Source organism: Neomonachus schauinslandi, chromosome X (assembly GCF_002201575.2).
Source record: "Neomonachus schauinslandi chromosome X, ASM220157v2, whole genome shotgun sequence".
NCBI classification, from domain to species: domain Eukaryota; kingdom Metazoa; phylum Chordata; class Mammalia; order Carnivora; family Phocidae; genus Neomonachus; species Neomonachus schauinslandi.
Window position 1 is genome coordinate 110,649,951 of NC_058419.1, and position 23,196 is coordinate 110,673,146.

Sequence of the window (23,196 nt, forward strand, 5' to 3'; positions counted from 1 at the left end):
ATAATACCCTCCAGTTCCATCCACGTCGTTGCAAATGGCAAGATCTCGTTCCTTTTGATGGCTGCATAATATTCCATTGTATATATATACCAGATCTTCTTTATCCATTCATCTGTCGATGGACATCTTGGCTCTTTCCACAGTTTGGCTATTGTGGACATTGCTGCTATAAACATCGGGGTGCACGTACCCCTTCGGATCCCTACTTTTGTATCTTTGGGGTAAATACCCAGTAGTGCAATTGCTGGATCATATGGTAGCTCTATTTTCAACTTTTTGAGGAACCTCCATACAGTTTTCCAGAGTGGCTGCACCAGCTTGCATTCCCACCAACAGTGTAGGAGGGTTCCCCTTTCTCCGCATCCCCGCCAACATCTGTCATTTCCTGACTTGTTAATTTTAGCCATTCTGACAGGTGTGAGGTGGTATCTCATTGAGGTTTTGATTTGGATTTCCCTGATGCCGAGCGATACTGAGCACTTTTTCATGTGTCTGTTGGCCATTTGGATGTCTTCTTTGGAAAAATGTCTTTTCATGTCTTCTGCCCATTTCTTGATTGGATTCTTTGTTCTTTGGGTGTTGAGTTTGATGAGTTCTTTATAGATTTTGGATACTAGCCCTTTATCTGATATGTCATTTGCAAATATCTTCTCCCATTCTGTTGGTTGTCTTTTGGTTTTGTTGACTGTTTCCTTTGCTTTGCAAAAGCTTTTTATCTTGATGAAGTCCCAATAGTTCATTTTTGCCCTTGCCTCCCTTTCAGCGAGATTCTTCATAGCATTTTTTTCCCTGCGTCCAGGATCCAACCCTGGCTCCCACATTGCATTTAGTTGTTTTGTCTTCTTGGTCTCCTTGAACTTTGAACAGTTCTTCAGCCTTTCTTCTTCATGACCTTGAGATTTTTAAAGATTTTATTTATCTGTCAGAGAGAGAGAGAGAGTGAGCAAGCACAAGCAGGGGGAGCAGCAGGCAGAGGGAGAAGCAGGCTCCCCGCTGAGCAAGGAGCCCGATGCAGGACTCCATCCCAGGACCCTTTGACATTTTTAAAGAGTACAGGCCAGATATTTTTTTTTTAAGATTTTATTTATTTGACAGAGAGAGACACAGTGAGAGAGGGAACACAAGCAGGGGGAGTGGGAGAGGGAGAAGCAGGCTTCCCGCCAAGCAGGGAGCCCGACGAGGGGCTCAATCCCAGGACCCTGGGATCATGACCTGAGCCGAAGGCAGACGCTTAACGACTGAGCCACCCAGGTGCCCCCAGGCCAGATATTTTGAGGCATGTCCTTCAATTTGGGTCAGTCTACTGTTTCCTCATGATTAGACTCAGGTTGTGCACTTGGGGCAAGAATCCCGCAGAAGGCATGTTGGTTCCTTCTCAGTACATCATATCAGGAGGCCATGACGTCAGGTTGTTCCATTACTGGTGATGGTAACTTTGATCACTGGCTTAAGGTGGTATCCACAAGTTTCTTTGGTATAGAATTGCTCTTTTCCTCCCTGGAAAGTAATAAACTCTGACCATAAACATTGACTTTTCAGAATGTTGGCCAAGCTGTGCTGATGAGGAGGCCAGAGACCCCTCCCATCATGTGGGTGGGCTCTGTTCACTATGGCTGGAGTCAAGTGGCTTTAGAGAAACTAGAATTAGATTCCAAGATGTGGAGGAAAAAAGTCCTTTGGGGTTCTGCTTTACAGTAACCTCACATCCAGAAGTGTAACAGCCCTCTCTCAACACTTACGTTTGCTGCTCTACTTACAGAGGGGTTTGCTCATATTTCCTACCAGTCATGGAACCTCAGAATATTATATAATCCTACCTTGTGCACCAGGAAGACCTGTCTCTACCACCCCAGCAAAATTTGTGAATCCCTTTTGTTAGCTCTTTAATCACTGGAGGTATTGAACTTTTTTTTTTTTTTTAAAGAAAGTGGCTGGATTTATTTTTTTTAAAGATTTTATTTATTTATTTGAGAGAGTGCACAAGCAAGGGGAATGACAGAGGGAGAGGGAGAAGCAGACTCCCTGCTGAGCAGGGAGCTCGATGTGGGGCTCGATCCCAGGACCCCAGGATCACAAACTGAGCTGAAGGGAGACACTTAATTGACTGAGCCACCCAAGCGCCCCAGAGGTATTGAACTTTTAAAAAATTAAAATGGGAAGCCTATAAAACAAGATGAAGAATCAAATGACTTGGGGGCCAGCCCTGGCTGTCTCACTGGTAACATCTCTTGGGAAAGGTCCTTTAAATGCTTAGGACTTTATGGTTTTCTTATCTCAGATATGAGTAATAGTAATTTCCCACCTACCTCACCAGGTTATTGTGGCAGTCAAATAGATACTTTTTGAGTAGATGAGAAAGTACTTCTTTGTGAAAGCATGGTAAGTTCCCCGATCAATTAATACTTAATTTCTTTCAACAGCTAAAGATACCTATTTCTAGGAATTTGTAAAAAAAAAAAAAAAAAATAATGGGGCGCCTGGGTGGCTCAGTCGTTGGGCGTCTGCCTTCAGCTCAGGTCATGATCCCAGGGTCCTGGGATCGAGCCCCGCATCAGGCTCCCTGCTCCGTGGGAAGCCTGCTTCTCTCTCTCTCCCACTCCCCCTGCTTGTGTTCCCTCTCTCGCTGTGTCTCTCTGTCAGATAAATAAATAAAATCTTTAAAAAAATAATAATAATAGTAACTTTGCCAGACTTCATTTGGTTTGCAGTAGTGAGCAGGGCTGGCCAGAGAGCTTGGAGCCTGCCAGACCAATATCACCTGGTTCAGGATGCCTGTGCCCAGCATCTCTTGGAAGAACCTAAAAAAGTCCTAAATCCATATAGAAAAGTAGCAAGACAGGATGAGCAGGAAACTACATAAATGGGGATAAATAGGAAATTTTTAAGATTGTATTCTGTATTTTGGTTACTTGCTGTTTAAAAAATAATCTGTGGGGCGCCTGGGTGGCTCAGATGGTTAAGCGTCTGCCTTCGGCTCAGGTCATGATCCCAGGGTCCTGGGATCGAGCCCCGCATCGGGCTCCCTGCTCCACAGGAAGCCTGCTTCTCCCTCTTCCACTCCCCCTGCTTGTGTTCCCTCTCTGGCTGTGTCTCTCTGTCAAATAAATAAAATCTTTAAAAAAATAAAAAATAATCTGTAATGCCTACACTTCTCTAATTTAAAGGTTGTGTTTGTGTGTATGTGTGTTTATGTGTGTGTGTTCTAATTCTGCATATTTACTTAGAATAGAACCTCACAGTCTGTGGTGTGAACAGAACCATTGCATGACTTTTCTGTTGAAGCAAGACTGCTCAGGGCTAAGCTGACCTGAGGCTGTCAGACCTCCCCCATCCAGGCCATTCCGGCCTTTTCTCCCTGGGATTGTATACTGCCATGCATCTCCATCTACAGGTTCCAGGCATACTGACTGAGGGTGTGACTTCATCACATTCCATTCCCTTCTGATAGTGAGCCATTTAAACCAGACCCTGGGGTGTATCAGGATCCACACGCAGGTGTTCTGGCTGCTAAGGGGACTATAGAATGGATTGGGCCTGCAGCCAGTTCAGGCTTCTTACTCGCTCCCCCCATTCCATCCCTGGGAACCCTCATGGTGGGAGCTGTGTCTGCAGAAGAGCTTCTCATCCATCTCCTCATTCACTGGCAGAGGCACCAGCACACTGCAGGCCCCCTTGGGTAGAGCCCACCTCTTCAGGCACTGCTCCGAGAAGCTCAGAGTGCATGCTTGCTATAGGCAAGTCCCAGAGTGAATGTGGTTGGACTGGGCTGCATGTGTCCAGCACCTTTGCTCAGTCTCACCAGCCGTGAGGGATCCAGCTGTGACTCTGTCAAAACACATAAGCCACTACTACTTACCTCTCAGGAAGCCCATAGTTGTGACTTGGGGTGACTGTGGGGATTAGGACACCGCCTCTCCAACCAGAATAGCTCTACTCTTATCAGCTTTATATAGATAGAATGTGTGGGGGGTAGCTGTATGTATGTATCACTCAGGTGCTTCTCACCTGGAGGTGACCTCGTCCCTGAGGGGACATTTGACAATGTCTGGAGACATTTTTGGTTGTTACAACCTGGAGTTGAGGGTGACAATAGCTATTGGCATCTGGTAAGTTGAGGCCAGGGATGCTGCTAAACATCCTACATGCACGGACAGCCCTACAACAAAGAATGGTCCAGCCCCAACTGTCAATAACAGCAGGGTTGAAAAACCCTGGTACATATATGGATACGTATATGGAGAGGGCAGGATTCTGTGCATGACTTTCTTTTCTTTTTCTTTTTTCTTCTTCTTCTTTTTTTTTTTTGTAAGAGTCTAGGAACAAAATTAGAAAATCAGGGTTAAATGGTGCAACTGGAAAGAAACACCTGGTTGCTGAGAAGTCCCTTAGGAATCGTGGGCCTGAGTCAGCTGAGCCCAAAGGCAGAGTGAGAACAGTCTGCAGGGAGGAGGCACCATCCATGTGGACAAGTTGTCACAGGGGTTCTGTGTGGCCCCAAGCCTACAGGATGATGACACAGGGAAGTTGGTATGGCCAGTATGAAACTATTCTTTCTGGGGCCAGAGCTGTCCAGCTTGGGAGCAGACTGTTCATAAAGACAGACAGCCTACCATGGAAGTGAGACCTGGACTGATTATCAGTAAATCAGTAAAACGGTGGATACTGAAACAGAATTTTAAAAATTCAAATCAGGTTCAAGTTGTATTCATTGGGTCGAGTATGACACCATTATGTGGCCCTCAGTCTGGCTTTGACTAAAAGAAGGTGGTTTCCTGGGCATGTGTAGCTGGCCTTTTAGCATGAGAGCATCACTGGAAAACTGGCCTGCATTTTACCTAATCCACATACCACTTGACGATTAGTTTCCATTTCAAGACCAAGTATAATGTTGATTTGTTCACGTTTTTCCTTACCATCAGAACCTGATTAGGTAACTCTTTTTTTTTAATTTTTTTTTCAATTTTATTATGTTATGTTAGTCACCATACAATACATCATTGGTTTTTGATGTGGTGATCCACGATCCATTGTTTTCGTATAACACCCAGTGCTCCATGCAGTACGTGCCCTCCTTAATACCCATCACCGGGCTAACCCATCCCCCCTCCCCCCTCCCCTCTAGAACCCTGGTTGTTTCTCAGGTCCATAGTCTCTCATGGTTCGTCTCTCCCTCCAATTCCCCCCCCATTTTTCCCTTCCTTCTCCTAATGTCCTCCATGCTATTCCTTATGTTCCACAAATAAGTGAAACCATATGATAATTGACTTTCTCTGCTTGACTTATTTCACTTAGCATAATCTCCTCCAGTCCCATCCATGTTGATGTAAAAGTTGGGTATTCATCCTTTCTGATGGCTGAGTAATATTCCATTGTATATATGGACCACATCTTCTTTATCCATTCATCTGTTGAAGGGCCTCTTGGCTTTCCACAGTTTGGCTATTGTGGACATTGCTGCTATGAACATTGGGGTGCATATGGCCCTTCTTTTCACTACATCTGTGTCTTTGGGGTAAATCCCCAGGAGTGCAGTTGCTGGTTCATAGGGTAGGTCTATTTTTAAATTTTTGAGGAACCTCCACACTGTTTTCCAAAGTGGCTGTACCAACTTGCATTCCCACCAACAGTGTAAGAGGGTTCGCCTTTCTCCACAACCTCTCCAACATTTGTTGTTTCTTTCCCTGTCCATTTTTGCCATTCTAACTGGTGTAAGGTGGTATCTCAGTGTGGTTTTGATCTGGATTTCCCTGATGGCTAATGATGATGAACATTTTTTCATGTGTCTGTTAGCCATTTGTATGTCTTCTTCAGAGAAGTGTCTCTTCATATCTTCTGCCCACTTTTTGACTTGATTATTTGTTTTATGGGTGTTGAGTTTGAGAAGTTCTTTATAGATCTTGGATACTAGCCCTTTATCTGTAGTGTCATTTGCAAATACCTACTCCCATTCTGTGGGTTGCCTCTTTGTTTTGTTGACTGTTTCCTTTGCTGTGCAGAAGCTTTTTATCTTGATGAACTCCCAAAAGTTCATTTTTGCTTTTGTTTCACTAGCTTTTGGAGATGTATCTTGAAAGAAGTTGCTGTGGCCGATGTCAAAGAGGTTACTGAATCAAAATCCTCTAGGATTTTGATGGATTCCTGTCTCACATTGAGGTCTTTCATCCACTTTGAGTTTATCTTTGTGAATGGTGTTAGAGAATGGTCGACTTTCATTCTTCTGCATGTGGCTGTCCAATTTTCCCAGCACCATTTATTGAAGAGACTTTTTTCCATTGCATGTTTTTTCCTGCTTTGTCAAAGATTATTTGACCATAGAGTTGAGGGTCCATACCTGGGTTCTCTATTCTGTTCCATTGGTCTATATGTCTGTTTTTGTGCCAGTACCATGCTGTCTTGATGATTATAGCTTTGTAATATAGCTTGAAATCAGGCAACGTGATGCCCCCAGCTTTGTTTTTCTTTTTCAACATTTCCTTGGCGATTCGGGGTCTTTTCTGATTCCATACAAATTTTAGGATTGTTTGTTCCAGCACTTTGAAAAATGTCATTGGAATTTTGATCGGGATGGCATTGAAGGTATAGATTGCTCTGGGTAGCATAGACATTTTAACAATGTTTATTCTTCCGATCCATGAGCATGGAATATTTTTCCATCTTTTTGTGTCTTCTTCAATTTCTTTCATGAGTGTTTTGTAGTTCCTAGAGTATAGATCCTTTACCTCTTTGGTTAGGTTTATTCCGAGGTATCTTATGGTTTTTGGTGCTATTGTAAATGGAATCGTTTCTTTAATTTCTCTTTCTACAGTTGCGTTGTTAGTGTGTAAGAAAGCAACTGATTTCTGTGCATTGATTTTGTATCCTGCCACATTACTGAATTGCTGGATGAGTTCTAGTAATTTGGGGGTGGAGTCTTTCAGGTTTTCCACATAAAGTATCATGTCATCTGCAAAGAGAGAGTTTGACTTCTTCTTTGCCAATTTGAATACATTTTATTTCTTTTTGTTGTCTGATTGCTGTTGCTAGGACTTCTAGTACTGTGTTGAACAATAGTGGCAAGAGTGGGCATCCTTGACGTGTTCCTGATCTTAAGGGAAAGGCTCTCAGCTTTTCCCCATTGAGGATGATATTCGCTGTGGGTTTTTTATAGATGGATTTTATGAACTTGAGGAATGTTCCCTCTATCCCTATACTCTGGAGAGTTTTAATCAGGAAAGGATGTTGTATTTTGTCAAATGCTTTTTCTGCATCAATTGAGAGGACCATATGGTTCTTCTCCCTCCTCTTATTAATGTGTTCTATCACATTGATTGATTTGCGAATGTTGAACCACCCTTGCATCCCGGGGATAAATCCCACTTGGTCGTGGTGGATGATCCTTTTAATGTATTGTTGGATCCTATTAGCTAGGATTTTGTTGAGGATTTTGGAATCCATATTCCTCAGGGATATTGGTCTGAAATTCTCCTTTTTGATGGGGTCTTTGCCTGGTTTAGGGATTAAGGTAATGCTGGCCTCATAGAATGAGTTTGGAAGTTTTCCTTCTGTTTCTATTTTTTGAAACAGCTTCAGTAGAATAGGTATTATTTCTTCTTTGAATGTTTGGTAGAATTCCCCAGGGAATCCATCAGGCCCTGGACTCTTGGGAGGTTTTTGATCACTGCTTCAATCTCGTTACTGGTTATTGGCCTATTCAGGTTGTCAATTTCTTCCTGTTTCAGTCTTGGCAGCTCATAGGTTTCCAGGAAGGCCTCCATTTCATCCAGATTGCTCAGTTTATTGGCATATAGTTGTTGATAATAATTTCTAATAATTGTTTCTATTTCCTTGGTGTTAGTCGTGATCTCTCCCCTTTCATTCGTAATTTTATTAATTTGGGTCCTTTCTCTTTTCTTTTGGATAAGTCTGGCCAGTGGTTTATCGATCTTATTAATTCTTTCAAAGAACCAACTTCTAGTTTCGTTGATCTGATCTACTGTGTTTCTGGTTTCTAATTCATTGATTTCTGCTCTAATTTTAATTATTTCTCTTCTAGTGCGTGGCTTAGGCATCGTTTGTTGCTTTTTCTCTAGTTCTTTAAGGTGTAGAGTTAGTTGGTGAATTCGGGATTTTTCTATTTTTTTGAGTGAGGCTTGGATGGCTATGTATTTCCCCCTTAGGACCGCCTTTGCAGTATCCCATAGGTTTTGGACCGATGTGTTTTCATTCTCATTGATTTCCATGAATTGTTTAAGTTCTTCTTTGATTTCCTGGTTGACCCAAACATTCTTGAGCAGAGTGGTCTTTAGCTTCCAAGTGTTTGAATTTCTGCCAGATTTTTTCTTGTGATTGAGTTCCAGTTTTAGAGCATTGTGGTCTGAGAATATGCAGGGAATAATCTCAGTCTTTTGGTATCAGTTGAGACCTGACTTGTGACCCAGTATATGGTCTATTCTGGAGAAAGTTCCATGAGCGCTCGAGAAGAATGAGTATTCTGTTGTTTTAGGGTGGAATGTTCTGTAAATATCTATGAGGTCCATCTGGTCCAGTGTGTCATTCAAAGCTCTTGTTTCCTTGTTGATTTTCTGCTTAGATGATCTGTCCATTGCTGAGGGTGGAGTATTGAGGTCTCCTACAATTAATGTATTGTTATCAATATGACTCTATTTTGGTTAACAGTTGGCTTCTGTAGATGGCTGCTCCCATGTTGGGGGCATAGATATTTACAATTGTTAGATCTTCTTGTTGGATAGACCCTTTAAGAATGATATAGTGTCCTTCGTGTCTCTTATTACAGACTTTAGTTTAAAATCTAATTTGTCTGATATAAGAATTGCTACCCCAGCTTTCTTTTGAGGTCCGCTGGCATGGAAGATGGATCTCCATCCCTTCACTTTCAGTCTGGATGTATCCTTAGGTTCAAAATGAGTCTCTTGTAGACAGCATATGGATGGGTCCTGTCTTTTTATCCAATCTGCAACCCTGTGCCATTTTATGGGAGCGTTTAGGCCATTCACGTTGAGAGTGATTAGTGAAAGATATGAATTAATTGTCATCATGTTGCCTGTGAAGACGTTGTTTTTATAGATTGTCCCTGTAAATTTCTGTTGTATATCACTCTTGGGGTCTTTCTCCTTTTATAGAACCCCCCTTAATATTTCTTGCAGGGCTGGCTTAGTGGTTACATATTCTTTCAGCTTCTGCCGGTCGTGGAAGCTCTTCATCTCTCCATCCATTCTAAATGAAAGCCTTGCCGGATAAAGTATTCTTGGCTGCATGTTCTTCTCATTTAGTACCCTGAATATGTCTTGCCAGGCCCTTCTGGCTTGCCAGGTCTCTGTGGATAGATCTGACGTTATTCTGATGTTCCTCCCTCTGTACATAAAGAATCTCTTCCCCCTAACTGCCCTTAAGATGGTTTCCTTGGTTCTAAGATTTGCAAGTTTTACTATTACATGCCGGGGTGTTGGCCTGTTTTCCTTGATCTTGGGAGGGGTCCTCTCTGCCTCTAGGACTCGAATGTTTGTTTCATTCCCCAGATTAGGGAAATTCTTAGCTACGATTTGCTCAAATACATCTTCTAGTCCTCTCTCTCTCTCCACGCCCTCCGGGATTCCAATTATTCTGACATTGGAACACTTCATGGTGTCACTTATTTCTCTGATTCTATTTTCATGGATTCTGAGTTGTTTTTCCCTGGCCTCCTCTTTTCCCTTTTTATCTATTATATTGTCTTCCAGGTCACTTATTCTCTCTTCTGCCTCAGTTACCCTAGCTGTTAGATTATCTAGATTGGATTGGATCTCATTGATAGCATTTTTAAGTTCTGCCAATTCACCTTTTATTTCTGCCCTTAGAGACTCTATGTTTCCATTAATTGATTTCTCCATTCTAGCCATTTGTCTTCACAATTGCTAGCCTGAATTCCATCTCCAACATCTTGGTTATATCTGCATCCATTTGTAAATCTGCAGCATAAGTCATAATCTCTGAGTCTTTTCTACTTTAGGGGCTCCTCCTCCTAGTCATTCTGTTGATGGGTGTTTGAGGGAATGTATAGAGTCCGAATTATTGACCAGAACCCAAGCAAGATGCACCTGTTTTCTTGGGACCTTAGGGTTGCTGGCCTCTTGTTTTCCCAGCCTGTCTTCTGCGGGAGGGGCCTGCCCTGCTGTTACTCAGGCAACCCTGTTGGGGCGGAGTTGCCCTGCGCCCCTGTGGCGGGGGATGGGCTCAGCAGGAATCAGTTTTTGGGGCTTTTATTCTCTGGTGGCTTTCCCTGGCGGCTTTCCACGTCTCTTCCGTGAGTCAGAGCCGAAGAGACTGTTTCAAACCCTCTGCCTCAGAGCAGAGAGACCTTAGTCTGTTCTTCAGTGAGCTCTCCAGGCCACACTGTCTCCGTTTCTGTCCGTGCTGCTATAAACTGCAGCGGCCTGGGTTGTGCACCCCTCCGCAGCGCTCCCAGTCCTGCCTCCAGGTTGGGGCTCGTCTCTGCCCTTTGTGCTTCTAAAACCGCCAGCCGCTCCCAGTTCGCGCGCGCAACCCCGCCGCTCTGGGTTTCCGTCAGGGAGGCTGCAGTTAGCCGGCATGACCCCGCTGCTCCGGGTTTCCGTCCGGGGGGCTGCTGTTTGCAGGCGCAACCCCGCCACTCCGGGTTTCTGCCCGGGGGTCGGGGGGCTGCCCTAGAGTCCTTTCCCCGCCGCTACCGGTCTGCGAGTCTGTGCCTGTCCGGAGCGCACGAGGCTGTCGCTCAGCGGCTGTGTAGGATCCCCACGGCCAGGCTCCCTCCCACTGTCGTTTATCCTCTGATATCTGCCTGTGGAATCACGGCTTCCCGCTTCGTACCTCAAAACCAACCGCCTACGATATTCTGTTTGTAGAGATCCAGATCTTCTTACATCTCAGGCTGGTTTTGTGGGTGCTCAGAGTGGTTTGGTGGATATCCAGCTCAATTCCGGGACCAGTTGAAATAGGGTCCCCTACTCCTCTGCCATCTTTCCCCCCTCCTCTGATTAGGTAACTCTTAAGCCTGTGGTGATAAATTGGCCTTTAATATTATGTTGAGTTGCTATTTTTTTTTCTCGCTGTTTTCATAGATCAAAAACAGTTCAACACTGGCAGTTCCATATGGTTCAATCTGCTACAGGATTGAGAGTGACGATTTGTAATTTATGTACAGATTACTTCTTCCTAAAGGAACTCTGCAAATGTTTCCTCCCTGTGCAACCTTCTGGGTAAAATCAACTTCTGAAGCTAGGTTGTTACCTGTATCCTCAACACCTAGCACGCACCAGGAGCCAAGCCTAGACCAGTGTACTTATAATGGACCTTTTTTCAACATAAGACAGGCTCCTGCATTTTAACAAAGCAGTATTTCCCTGAGTGACAGTAGGCTTGTTCTCAGCTTTCACATCTTTCCAGTAGCAGGAGAGATTCTTTTAAACCTTAAGAACCTCAAAAAAAGGGCACCTCTTCTCCCCACCTCTTGGATGAATTTGCTCCTTGGCATATAAAAAGGAACTGGATATCAATCATACTTCAGTAAAGGTGAATTTAAAGAAAAGGAACCAAGGACCTTGAAGGCATTATGTTGGGTGAAATAAGCCAGAAACAAAAGGACATATACTGTATGATTTCACTTCTGTGAGGTACCTGGAGTAGTCAGATTCCTACAGAGAGAAAACAGAAGGGTGGTTGCCAAGGGCTGAGGGAGGCAGAAATAGGGAGTTAGTGTTTAATAGGTACAGAGTTGTGGAGATGGATGGTGGTAATAGTTGCACCACATTGTGAATGTACTTAATGCCACTGAACTGTACACTTAATGGCTAAAGGGCACCTGGGTGGCTCAGTCATTTAATGGCCCAACTCGTGGTTTCGGCTCAGGTCATGATCTCAGGGTCATGGGAACAAGCCCCATGTCAGGCTCCATGCTCAGAACAGAGTCTGCTTGAGATTCTCTCCCTCTCCCGCTGCCCCTCCCCCCCCACGCCCCCTTGCCCTTTCTGTGTCTGTCTCTGTCTTTCTAAAATAAATAAGTAAAATCTTAAGAAAGAGAATGGCTAAGATGGTAAGTCTTATGTGTATTTTGCCACAATAAAAAAAAAAAAAAGAGCTCATCCATTGCCATATGCTGAAGCCAGATCCAACCCTGGTATTCATTTGAAAAGAGGTAGGACAGTGCCTAACACTTTATCCTTACGTTGTCAGTCAAACTTCAGTGAAGTTGGGACATGGCTGGGCTTCCTAAAATCTTGTCCCTTCCACCAGGGATATCTTATAGATGCCTATATTGCTATTAGGGTGATAGTACTTCAAGGACTTTTGAGTGTGTGCTAAGCGTTCCACTTGTTCCTCTTGAAGGATGAAATTGTTCATCCTTTTGGATGGATTTTTGGAACCAAGCCTGTTAGGAACCCAGAGAAGGTTCTGTGGTCAGGCTCAGTAATCATCTTCTGGCACGTTTTTGGCTTTCCAGAGCAACTTCAAAAGCGTATCCACAGTCTCCAAAGAATACGAAGCCGCCATACCCAGGGTCTCCTGTGAAGTACCGCTTTCCCACCTTTCCCAGCCAGGAAATGCCCAAGAGGAAAGCAGAGAAAGAGAAGAGCAATAAGGAAAGGGAAGGTGCCCTGGCTCAGCAGGCAGCTGGCCTGTGTGGAGAGGAAGCCCCAGAGAAACATGTGGTGGACAAGCATGTCACTGAGAAGCATGTGGCCACAGGAGGGAAGGCCGAGAGCAGCGGAGGTAAGCCCTTCTTGTCAATGCTGCCCCAGGGCTTGGATTTACAAGCTGGTTCTCTCTCTGCCCGGATCCATGTTGGAGTCTCATGTGTGGGGGTGGGAGGGAGAGAGGGAAGGAGATTTTTCCCTGGGACAACTTTATGCCCTTACGCTGTTTTCTCAGGCTTGCGCGTTGCCCCTGAATCCTTCTCCTTGGTCTCCTATGTCTCCTGGAGGAGAGACTGACACTGGTCATGGCTTTGGAAGCTCATAGGGGTGTTGAGCTGCTTCCAGCCAGCATCAGCACTTCCCACAGAGAAGGTCTTCCTTTAGTCCTTCAAGCTTTTCCGCTAGATGCAGTGAGTTCACCCAGATGGGCACTGCGGTGGTGGCTCCTGTGGATCATGCTATCCACCCTGTCTCTCCTCCCCACCTTTCCACTACCGTCCACCGGGAAATATGGTCACAGGGTCACAGCTGTCCCATTGCAACTTCTCTGCTCAGTGGCTAATTGTGCTCATCCCAGTAGCATTTCCCATCACCCACTGAGTTGGACTTTTTTGTTTCCAAGTGGCAGCTACCCTTGTGATTGCAATCAGTATTTCATTTCCCATGATCTTTTCCTCTGATGCAGCCTCAGGGAAGCCTACAGCAGGCACCACTGATGCAGGAGAGGCTGCGAAGATCCTGGCTGAAAAGAGACGACAGGCCCGGTTACAGAAGGAGCAGGAGGAGCAGGAACGGCTGGAGAAGGAAGAACAGGACAGGTATGGGGCTGCTCAGCGTTTCAGTGCCATGTCGTGTAAAAGGCTGTGGTAGAAAGAGCAACTCACCTTTCTTTCTAGGGTTTGACTATTGATAAAAACTGGGCAGAAGTACAGGTCTGCATGGCAGGTGTTCAGGAGACTGTGTCTTCTACTAGATATAATTAACAGCAATGGAACATTGCCCTTTTAAGACTACCTGGAAACTCATAGCTCCTGGATCTAAATGTTACCAATGGCTTCCCATTCTCCCCTTAGACTCTAGGACCAGCGAGGCCTCATAGAGCTATCAAGGGAGTTTTTTAAGCTTTGTTCATGGAATGAGATTCTCCCTGAAGATAGGAGGTTCCAGAGGTAGAGATCTTGATTCTGCTTCCCAAATCATGTTTTTTCCTTAAATTATCCTAACTTGCACCCCCAGGTGAGAGGGAGGAAGGTTGACCAAAGGCCCCTAAGTGGGGTGGAAGCTGATGTCATTGTCCACAAGCAACAAGGTAGAGGGACTCCATTCCTGGAGCACAACAGAGGACATCATAGTAGTGGTCCTTAAATATGGGAGGGAGGTGTCGGAACCATCCGGGGAGTGCAGTGAAAATACACAGGCCTAGGCCTTACCCTGTTTCAATAGCTCACCAAAGTGTGAGAATCATTGTGTTGTTAGTACCAGGGCACTTTGGTCAAAGTACAGACAGTTCTGCCTTTTCTGATCTTTGTATTCAGAACACGTTGAAGGGCAAGGTAGATTTTATCATTAAATTGATAAGGAAACTTTTAGGGTAATCACACGGTGCAGCCCAATATGTTGAGAGAATTAACTTGACAGAAAGCAAGCCATGCTGCAGCACTTCAAGACTGGTACTGAATTTCGAGTGATAAATAATAGAATAGCCTTGATCCTTAAGTGACCTTGGCAAGTCCTTTGTGGTCTCTAATTACAGGTTTGCTGATTTATTTATTTTTTTTTTAAGGCTGGGCAGTAGGTCTTAATTATCACTTCTTCAAATTCTGTACTTTTCTGATGATTTTCCCACCTCCAGCCTTCTGGTCAACAGTGACACATCTTTTTGTTGAGTGGTGTGTTTGGGCTGGTTTGAGGGGGCCATAGGATGTGTGAAGAGAGGTCACAGGAGGTAAAGATGAATTACAGGACCTCAGATGACAGGCCTTGGTGATTACAGGTTCTAAGCAGGTAGGTAACATGATTGTGGCTATATGCTTAGGAAGGTGAAGTTCTTTACCTTCTAACAATCACCCTCTCTCTTACACTTCCCACACAGCCCAGCCCCTAAAAGGATTGATTGTACTTGCTGTCTTTATTTCTTCAGCTCATACTCATACTTCACACTCACATTCCTCCTAATTGCCAAACTCCTAATCCATTTCTTTGTTGACTTTGACCTTGTCAGCCTTGCCCTTGCTTCTTTGGCCTCTCCTTCTCGGTCTCTTCTGTCCACCCAGTATTCCCTCACATGTTGCCTGGACTCTCAACTCTCAGTCCTTGGCCAGCTTCACCTGACAAGCCCTCCGTGAGCAGTGGTGCTCCCTCCTGTTTGGCAATTTTCCTCTGGCTTCAAAAGATTTGGGGCCCACATTTCACACAACGGTTTCATGTTGAGCATTTGATGTGCTAAAGCAACTCTGCTCCCATCTCCCCTTCTATCCTCATTTTCCCTTTGCCTCATTTACCATCTGTTTCTGAAGCTAATTTCTTGTTTTGAAAACCTTCAGTACTTCCTGGTACAAGGGAGGCAGTAAATAACACATGCACACTGGTGACCTCTGACTCTGTGCCTGTGGCCCGGTCTCTTGCTAGGGCTGTGCTGTCCACTACCATAGCCTCTATTCCCATGCAGCTACCAAAATGCAAATGCACTAAAATTAAGTAAAATTCAGTTCCTGCATTTCTAGTGGTCAATAGCTACATGGCTAGCAGCTACCATACTGGATAGCACAAATCTCTAGAACATTTCCCTCATCACAGCAAGTTCTCTTGGATAGCACTGGTCTAGAACCTAGAGGCCATATCCCAGCTGCCTTATGCTTTCATCTGAGTGTGTCCCATATGCATCTCAAATTCACCATGTCCAGAGCAGGTTAGGAGAGAAGGTGCTGAAGGATGGGGTGAGAACAGATCAAAGAAGTGCAAGTTCAGGATGTTGAAGATTAAGCTTTTTTTTTTTTTTTTTTTTTTTTTAATGAAAACTTTTAAGCACACAAGGGAGAGAGAATCGTGAAACCCACACCTTGTTCACAGATTTAGTAGTTCAAGGCTAAGCATGTGTCAGGGTGTGATGCAAGTTCAAGAGGGGCCATGAGCTGGAGGATGAGAGATGGGGGTCATTACACAAAGACCCTCACCTGTGGCTATTGACAGGGATAAGGGATGCATATGCTAAATCCTGAATGATGACCATGGTGCATAGTTTTTTGGTACTTTCTACCTGGTAAGGAAGAGGGATAGGTTTGGAGTAGATGACAGGAATTAAGACAGAGGAGTGATAGAACTGCACATGTCTTGTGAACTCCAGAGGGAACTTGGTGAAGATGGCAAGGGCAAGGGGGTGGGGCAGCCTGCAGCAGCAGGACATTGGAGAAATGACGAAATCCATGTTCTCTGGTTTCTTAAGCAGGTAGAGAAAGAATGTTTGTCCTTGCAGAGGATATTGAGGGACTCAGCTTCACATAAGAACCTAGTTTTCACCTACTTTGGGAGAAGCACACTATGGTTAATGGAGGGTATTTTGTCTGTAACAGGAGGGACAAGCAAGGGCTAATGCGCCTGTGGGGAGGAATGTGTGTTATACATGATGGTGAGGATTAGGGAGACTTAGGGGCCAAGAGGATGTGTCACTTACTCTGTGTGTGTGTGTGTGTGTGTGTGCGCACGTGCGTGCGCATGCATGCATTGGGCACCTCTGAAGTCCTCATGGTAAAACAGAAGAAACAGAATGGCTTTTCAGATCCTGAAGATGAAGATAAAGATGAAGTAGCTTGTGCATTAATTCATATACAGTGTACCGTTTGTGTATTAACTTCTTGGGGACAGTCAAACCGTCTCATCAAATGAGGGATAAGAACTAAAACAGTGCTCTGAATTAATCTTTGGATAAGTTTTGTTATTGACACACCCATTTTGATACTCTTGTGTTAGACATACTTGGTCTTTCATTGAGGAATCTAAGAACTGGAGTTTCTTTCTGATTAGGCCCTGTAATGCTCTTGTCCAGAGTTGTCCAGAATGTTTGTTAATAATTTCAGTTGTTCCAGCACTGCTTTTAGGCACTACAACTTTTGCTAATGTAGAATATATTGTGCACTATTAGTATTGGGCTAATGTCTTTCAGTATTTCTTTATCTTTTAAAATATTTCTTTGGTGATACATAGGCTAATCGCCTCCACAGTTCCTGCAAGATAGGAGGATATTCTTTTTAAGTCCTGATCTGGGGCAGAGGGGGAGGGAGAGAGAGAATCTTTTTTTTTTTTTTTAACAATTTATTTATTTATTTGAGAGAGAAAGAGACCACGAGCCTGGGGAGGGGCAGAGGGAGAAGCAGATTTTCCGCAGAGCAGGGAGGGAGCCTGACGCAGGGCTCGATCACAGGACCCTGGGATCATGAACTGAGCCACCCAGGTGCCTCAGGTGCAGTCTTGCCTGTATGTCACATTGCCGTTCAGTAACATACTGTAAGATGAGAATGATTACTTACATTTTTTTATGGATTAGGAAAGTGACACACTTGTGAACGGGAAGAATGTTAGAAATGTAAAAACAAGCAGTTAGACTTTATAGGGTTTTCCCTCACTGCTTAGAGCTCTTTATCATTCTATTATCAACCATTCATCTGTGGGTGAAAAATTTCTAAATGTCATTTAATTTTCATATAGCAAAGAATAAAAGATAAAAGAGATTTTTTAACACTTCATTTTTTTTTAAAGATTTATTTACTTATTTTAGAGAGCATGAATGGGGAGAGGGGCGGAGGGAGAGGGTGAGAGAGAATTGCGAGCAGACTCCCCGCTTAGTGTGGGGCTCAATCTCACGATCCTGAGATCATGACCTGGGCTGAAATGATGAGTCGGATGCTTAACTGACTGAGCCACCCAGGCACCCAAAGCTAAAAGAGATTTTTAAAGATTGGTAAAACAAATGAGAAATAGATGTTTTGATTTCTATATTAAATATAAGGGTTCTGTTGAGCATTTTCTTCCACTTGCTGCTTCAGAAGTCACGTAGCAATTGGAACCCAAAGTGAACTTTTTGAGCTCATAGTCTCTGCTCTTAAATTGCTGACTGGCACCGTTGTAGCCATCGAGACACTTGTGGGGGGTTTTTTTCAGCTCCAATTAGTTTTAAATATTTATTTCACTTAGTTTTTAAAAGAATTGTCATTAAGTAAGAATGATGGGGCTGTGGTCATTTGTAGGTTGACTAGGGAACATTTGTGTCTTCATTACGGTATGTTCACAAGTCAGTACATCATTACTCTTTGTCTTAACAGAATCTTGGTAAATGTATAGACTGAAGTGGCTTTCTGGGAAGGATGAGTCATTTTCTTGAGTGGATACTAATTCAAGTGCACATATCTGTGACTGTGTTGTACCTTACGCTCCCTGTCAACACACAGTTCTTTGGCACTTTGCCTTTTGAGAATGTCATCATCTCCTAATAACAGTTATGTTCTCAAAAGGCTGGAGAGAGAGGAATTGAAAAGAAAGGCAGAGGAGGAAAGACTTCGCCTAGAAGAGGAAGCCCGTAAGCAGGAAGAGGAGAAGAAGCGGCAGGAAGAGGAAGAAAAAAGAAAGGCAGAAGAGGAGGCTAAGAGAAAGGCCAAGGAGGAGCTGTTATTAAAAGAAGAGCAAGAAAAGGAAAAACAAGAAAAAGAAAAGCAAGAAAAGGAAAAACAAGAAAAAGAAAAGCAAGAAAAAGTCATGATTGAAAAGCAGGTACTGTATGAGTCTTCATATGGACTCTCTTTATGGGCTTTAGTTAATATTAGGTAAAATGAATTAAATTTGAATGACTCATAATATTTACTTGAAGTTTTTTCTTTAACTGGGCTGGTTATTAAGTATGAGTTACTTTGGGCAATAAAAGTGAAGTTTATAGTGTTTGCAGTATGTCAGTTCACATTCCCCAACATGTAGACCCTAGGATGAGAATTTGGGTGCCGATAGTTTATTTGGGATAAGATCCCAGGAAGCTGGTAGGGAAGTGAGAGGAAATCCCATATAAGTGAACTGATTAGTAGCTTATTGTGGACCACTGGGAGTTAGTCCCTTTGGATTCTCTAAGAGACTGTGCAGTATGCCTTAGAATTGTCCCTCTGAGGGGTGAGGAAACTGGATTATTTATCTGTGAACTCCTGCCTATCATGGTTGTAGGTCATTACTTGGGGAATTAAGTTTCTGAAACTCCTGGGGTGCCTGGGTGGCTCATTTGTTTGGGCATCCAACTCTTGATTCTGGCTCCAGTTGTGGTCTTGTGCTCATGGGATCGAGCCCCACATCAGGCTCCACGCTCAGTGTGGAGTCTGCTTGGGATTCTTTACCTTTTTGTCTCCCTCCCCCTTTGCCCCCCCCACCCCGCCGCTTGCATTTGTGCATGCATGCTCTCTCTAATAAATATATAAAATCTTGAAAAGAAAAAAAACAAAAGTTTCTGAAACTCTTGGCCAGATGCACATGGCTAGAAACTGCCCTCAGACACAGAAAGATTTTGGCAGGCAGTATGGGAACGATCTGCAGGTAATTTGCATGGTGGACTGAGGGTATATGGGTGAGGCCTGGCCATGTCTGCTGTGTCATAGAGCAGGCTGTGTAAATCCACACTGAATATTGAAACAACATCCACTTTGAGGTAGATGATAAAGTGGAAGGACATGTGCATATCCCAAGGAATCCCACTACACTGTTTTCTCAGCTTAGTAAAGTCTGTGCCTTGGTTTTCCTGTCTCTGTCAGAAGGAAGCGGCAGAAGCAAAGGCCCAGGAGGCAGCTAAACAGATGCGTCTAGAAAGAGAACAGATCATGCTGCAGATTGAGCAGGAGCGACTGGAGAGGAAGAAGGTAAGAGCTAAGGATCAGGAGGAGTTAAGGTGAGGCAAGAACAGGAAATGAATCTAGTTCTGTTCTGTAGTTTTTGGGTAGAGTGATCTTAAAATTATCTAATTAGGTCAAGTTTGTTGGTAGTGCTGTTCAAATCTTCTGTATCTCCATTGGTTTTCTGTCATCTTGTTCTATTAGTAACTGAGAGAAGAGTGTTAAAAGCTCTATTTGTGATTATGGATTTATCCATTTCTTTTGTTTTATATGTTTTTGAAGCTCTGCTGTTAGGTGAATACATATTTCAGATTATTAAATTTTCATGTTGAATTGACCCCTTTATCACTAATATATGTTTATCTCCAGTAATAATTGTCTTAAAGTCCACTTTGTCAGACTTTTTATGGTTAGTGTCTACATGGTAAATATTTTTCCATCCTTTTAGTTTGAACCTATGTGTGTCCATATAAGTATGTCTCTTGTAAACAGCATATAGTTAGGGCTTGTTATTTTAATCCAATTTCACAGTCTTTGTCTTTTCATTGGAGTGTTTCGTCCATTTACATTTAATGTGATTAGGGATAAAGTTGGGTTTAAGGAGGCTGATGATAAAGTTCCATTCCCGAGGTGTCCTAGATCCAGCCCAGGCTTTGTACTACTTTAGGCCTGAGAGCTAGGAGACCAATCTCTGGCCTCCCCTCCTGACCTGCACCTCAGCTTCACTTCCTCTAGGGTGGTCCTCTAGAATGGCAAGTGGTGATTTGTTGATTTTTAGGTAACCTACAGAGAGGAAGGAAAAAGATGGGATCTAAACTGTTGATTCTAGATACTAGTTCACTTCTCAAGCATTTGACCTTGTTCATAGGGCAGAGATGTATATCTGCAAAACCAATGGAAAACCTTTCTGTACTCATTATCCTCTGCTAATGTTTCTCTTTTATAAGTTTTCTGACATATGAATTTGCATATAGACCCAGCTGCTTTTATATGTATTTGGTATTATAGTCCTCTTACCTGATTCTTTTTGGTTTCCAGAGAATTGATGAAATCATGAAGAGAACAAGGAAGAGTGATGTGTCTCTAGAAGTGAAGGTAGGTGTTCAGGGTGTCATTTTAGCAGTTTATGGACTGAGGAGAAAAGAATGGCACAGTATATTCAGTGGAATTGTAGGTCTTGGAGAGGAACAGCCAGAAAAACTGAATTCTTCCTACTTTGTTCCTGACTAGATTAAGGAGGCTGTACGTACCTGGAAGGGAAGTGAAGTCTAAGAGGAGTTTCAGAGACAGGGTGATAATGAAAAATTTCCTCCGAGAAGTAGGGGTAGGGATGCAGAGAGAAGCACAGTAGTCCCTGAATAAAACAGAAAATGGTGGGGCGCCTGGGTGGCTCAGTCATTAAGCGTCTGCCTTCGGCTCGGGTCATGGTCCCACGGTCCTGGTATCAAGCCCCGCATCGGGCTCCCTGCTCCAGGGAAGCCTGCTTCTCCCTCTCCCACTCCCCCTGCTTGTGTTCCCTCTCTCTCCGTGTCTCTCTCTGTCAAATAAATAAATAAAATCTTAAAAAAAAAAACCAGAAAATGGTGACATATTAATAAGGGAAACACAGCTGATTTGTAATAAACTCAAAAGATTCCAAGAATTACCATGGAACAGGCAGATGGCTCAGCACAGTTCCAAATATCCTTTGATGCTTTTCAGAAGCACTTGTCTTTCTGTGTAAAGTCATCTTTCCCTGTATTTGTTTTCAGAAAGAAGACCCAAAGGTGGAGCTTCAGTCTGCTGTGTGTGTAGAAAAAGAGACAAAACCAGCTGTCCTGAACAAAATAGGTGAGTGTGAGAACTGGTTCTCGGGTTCTTCCTTTCAGCAGGTACAGGCTCATAACACTTCCTGCAGGGGACAAACACCCGTGGGTCTTAAGAGCATTACTGCTGGAAGGGGACTGTGTAGTTTCCCTTCTGGTGGAGTCTCCCATCTCTACCACATGTCTGTCAGCTCCATTCAGAAAGTGGTACTCTAATAGTCCCAGCACGGAAAGCTGGCCACCTCCTGGCCCATGCTACTTTCCAGGGAGACAGCTGGTCAGGTTCTATTCAGAACTGACTCTGCTATTCTACAGTGGTTTCTCCTATCTTCCAGACTTCCAGGCAGTCCAGCTCTTCTTTCTCGAGTATACTTAAAACTCCTTAGATGTGAATATATCATGGCAACCAAAGTCAGAAGGGCGTGTCCATCTCAGAGGCACTCTACATCTCTCCTTTGCCTTGGGGCTCAAGAAAACGCTGTACAGAGCCTGGGGACCTGCACAGTATAAGACCCCAAGCGTCCTGGGTGGGTCAGGAGCCCTGCACAGACACTGGTGATGTCATTAGTCTTCTTTTCCCTGTGTGAAGGTGATGACATGGGTTTTGTGGGGGTTTTTTTGTTTTTTGTTTTTTGCAAAAGATGTTGCACTGTTGGTAAAGCAGAGGATTAAATTAATTGCCTCAATATATATTTCCTCTGTTATTTCATTGTTCTGGATATTTTATGGTTAACAGAATGATTTTGTCTTCTCAATCAGAAATAAATGGATTAAACACTTGCCAGGAAGTTAATGGTATGGGGCGTACTGCCCCAGAAACTTTTCCTCGAGACATTTTCTCTAATGGGCTTAAACCAGTTGGGGGACTTGTTCATCTGGACACCCTTGATGGGAAATCAAATAGTCTGGATGATTCAACTGAAGAGGTTCAGTCTATGGATGTGAGGTAAGTTGATTTATTTTGCATATGAGCCTCATCTCTTCTCCAAACACCTCCACTGCCTCTTCATTGATTTTTTTCATCTTTTATACACCTGAATCAACTAAAGTAGGTTCCATTGGCATTGGAAAGCTATCAGTGGTTTATTAGTGTCTTAGGTCGGTTCCTTAGAAGTAGAGCCTGGGAGGGGTGCCTGGGTGGCTCAGTGGGTTGAGCGTCCAACTCTTGGTTTCGGCTCAGTTCATGATCTCATGGGTCATGGAATTGAGCCCCGTGTCCGGCTCTGTGCTCAGCAGGGAGTCCGCTTGAAGATTCTCGCCCTCTGCCTCTCCCCGACTTGTGCATGCATACGTGCGTGTGTGTGTATGTGCGTGCGCCGTGTGCACGTGCTCTCTCTCTCTCAAATAAATAAATATTAAAAAAAGAAGTAGAGCCTGGGATAGGTATTCTAAGGCATGGGACTTATAGGGAAAGAGTTCTCTGGAGCAAGTGGAGGATGGGAAGCAGGATGGGGCAGGGGAAGTCACTAAGCAAGGATTATTTCAGCTGATCCTATGGGAGCTCTGGAGGATGAATTTCTACCAGAGAGTGGTCAGATTAAGGGAGGCAGCCTTTGTGCCACTGTATCCATCAGTCATTGAGTGTGGTCACCGAAGGTGGGGGATGCAGGTCTAACTACTGTGGGCATAGGGCTCCTGTCAGCCAAAGGCAGTTGTTCAGAGAAAGGGTGGCAGCTATGAGCTATTAGCAGCCTGCTCTCTCTGCAGCTGGAAGACGGCTGCACCTATAGCCAAAGGGCATCTGAGTGGAACACCAACAGGACTCACTGTATCCAGTGTCTTAATTTAAATAAACTTGTCATTGGGGACTTGATAAGGAATCTAATTTGCTCTCAGGTGCGAAAATCTTAAGGAATTCTTAAACTAGTGTGTTTGTAGATGATATCACCTGGC

At 43.9% G+C, this 23,196-nt stretch overlaps 1 protein-coding gene across 3 annotated transcripts in view; it reads left to right on the top strand.

Annotated features, from left to right (window-relative positions):
• The window catches only part of MAP7D2 (MAP7 domain containing 2), a 113,711-nt gene that overhangs the window by 82,810 nt on the left and 7,705 nt on the right, over positions 1-23,196 (top strand). For 2 of the 3 annotated variants that reach the window (XM_044911711.1, XM_044911712.1), the window contains 7 exons: positions 12,452-12,720; positions 13,330-13,462; positions 18,149-18,404; positions 19,421-19,525; positions 20,537-20,593; positions 21,250-21,328; positions 22,063-22,249. In XM_044911711.1, coding sequence (XP_044767646.1) covers positions 12,452-12,720; positions 13,330-13,462; positions 18,149-18,404; positions 19,421-19,525; positions 20,537-20,593; positions 21,250-21,328; positions 22,063-22,249 — 1,086 coding nt within the window. The remainder of the gene's footprint in view (positions 1-12,451; positions 12,721-13,329; positions 13,463-18,148; positions 18,405-19,420; positions 19,526-20,536; positions 20,594-21,249; positions 21,329-22,062; positions 22,250-23,196) is intronic. The other variant, XM_044911713.1, reaches the window with a different exon arrangement.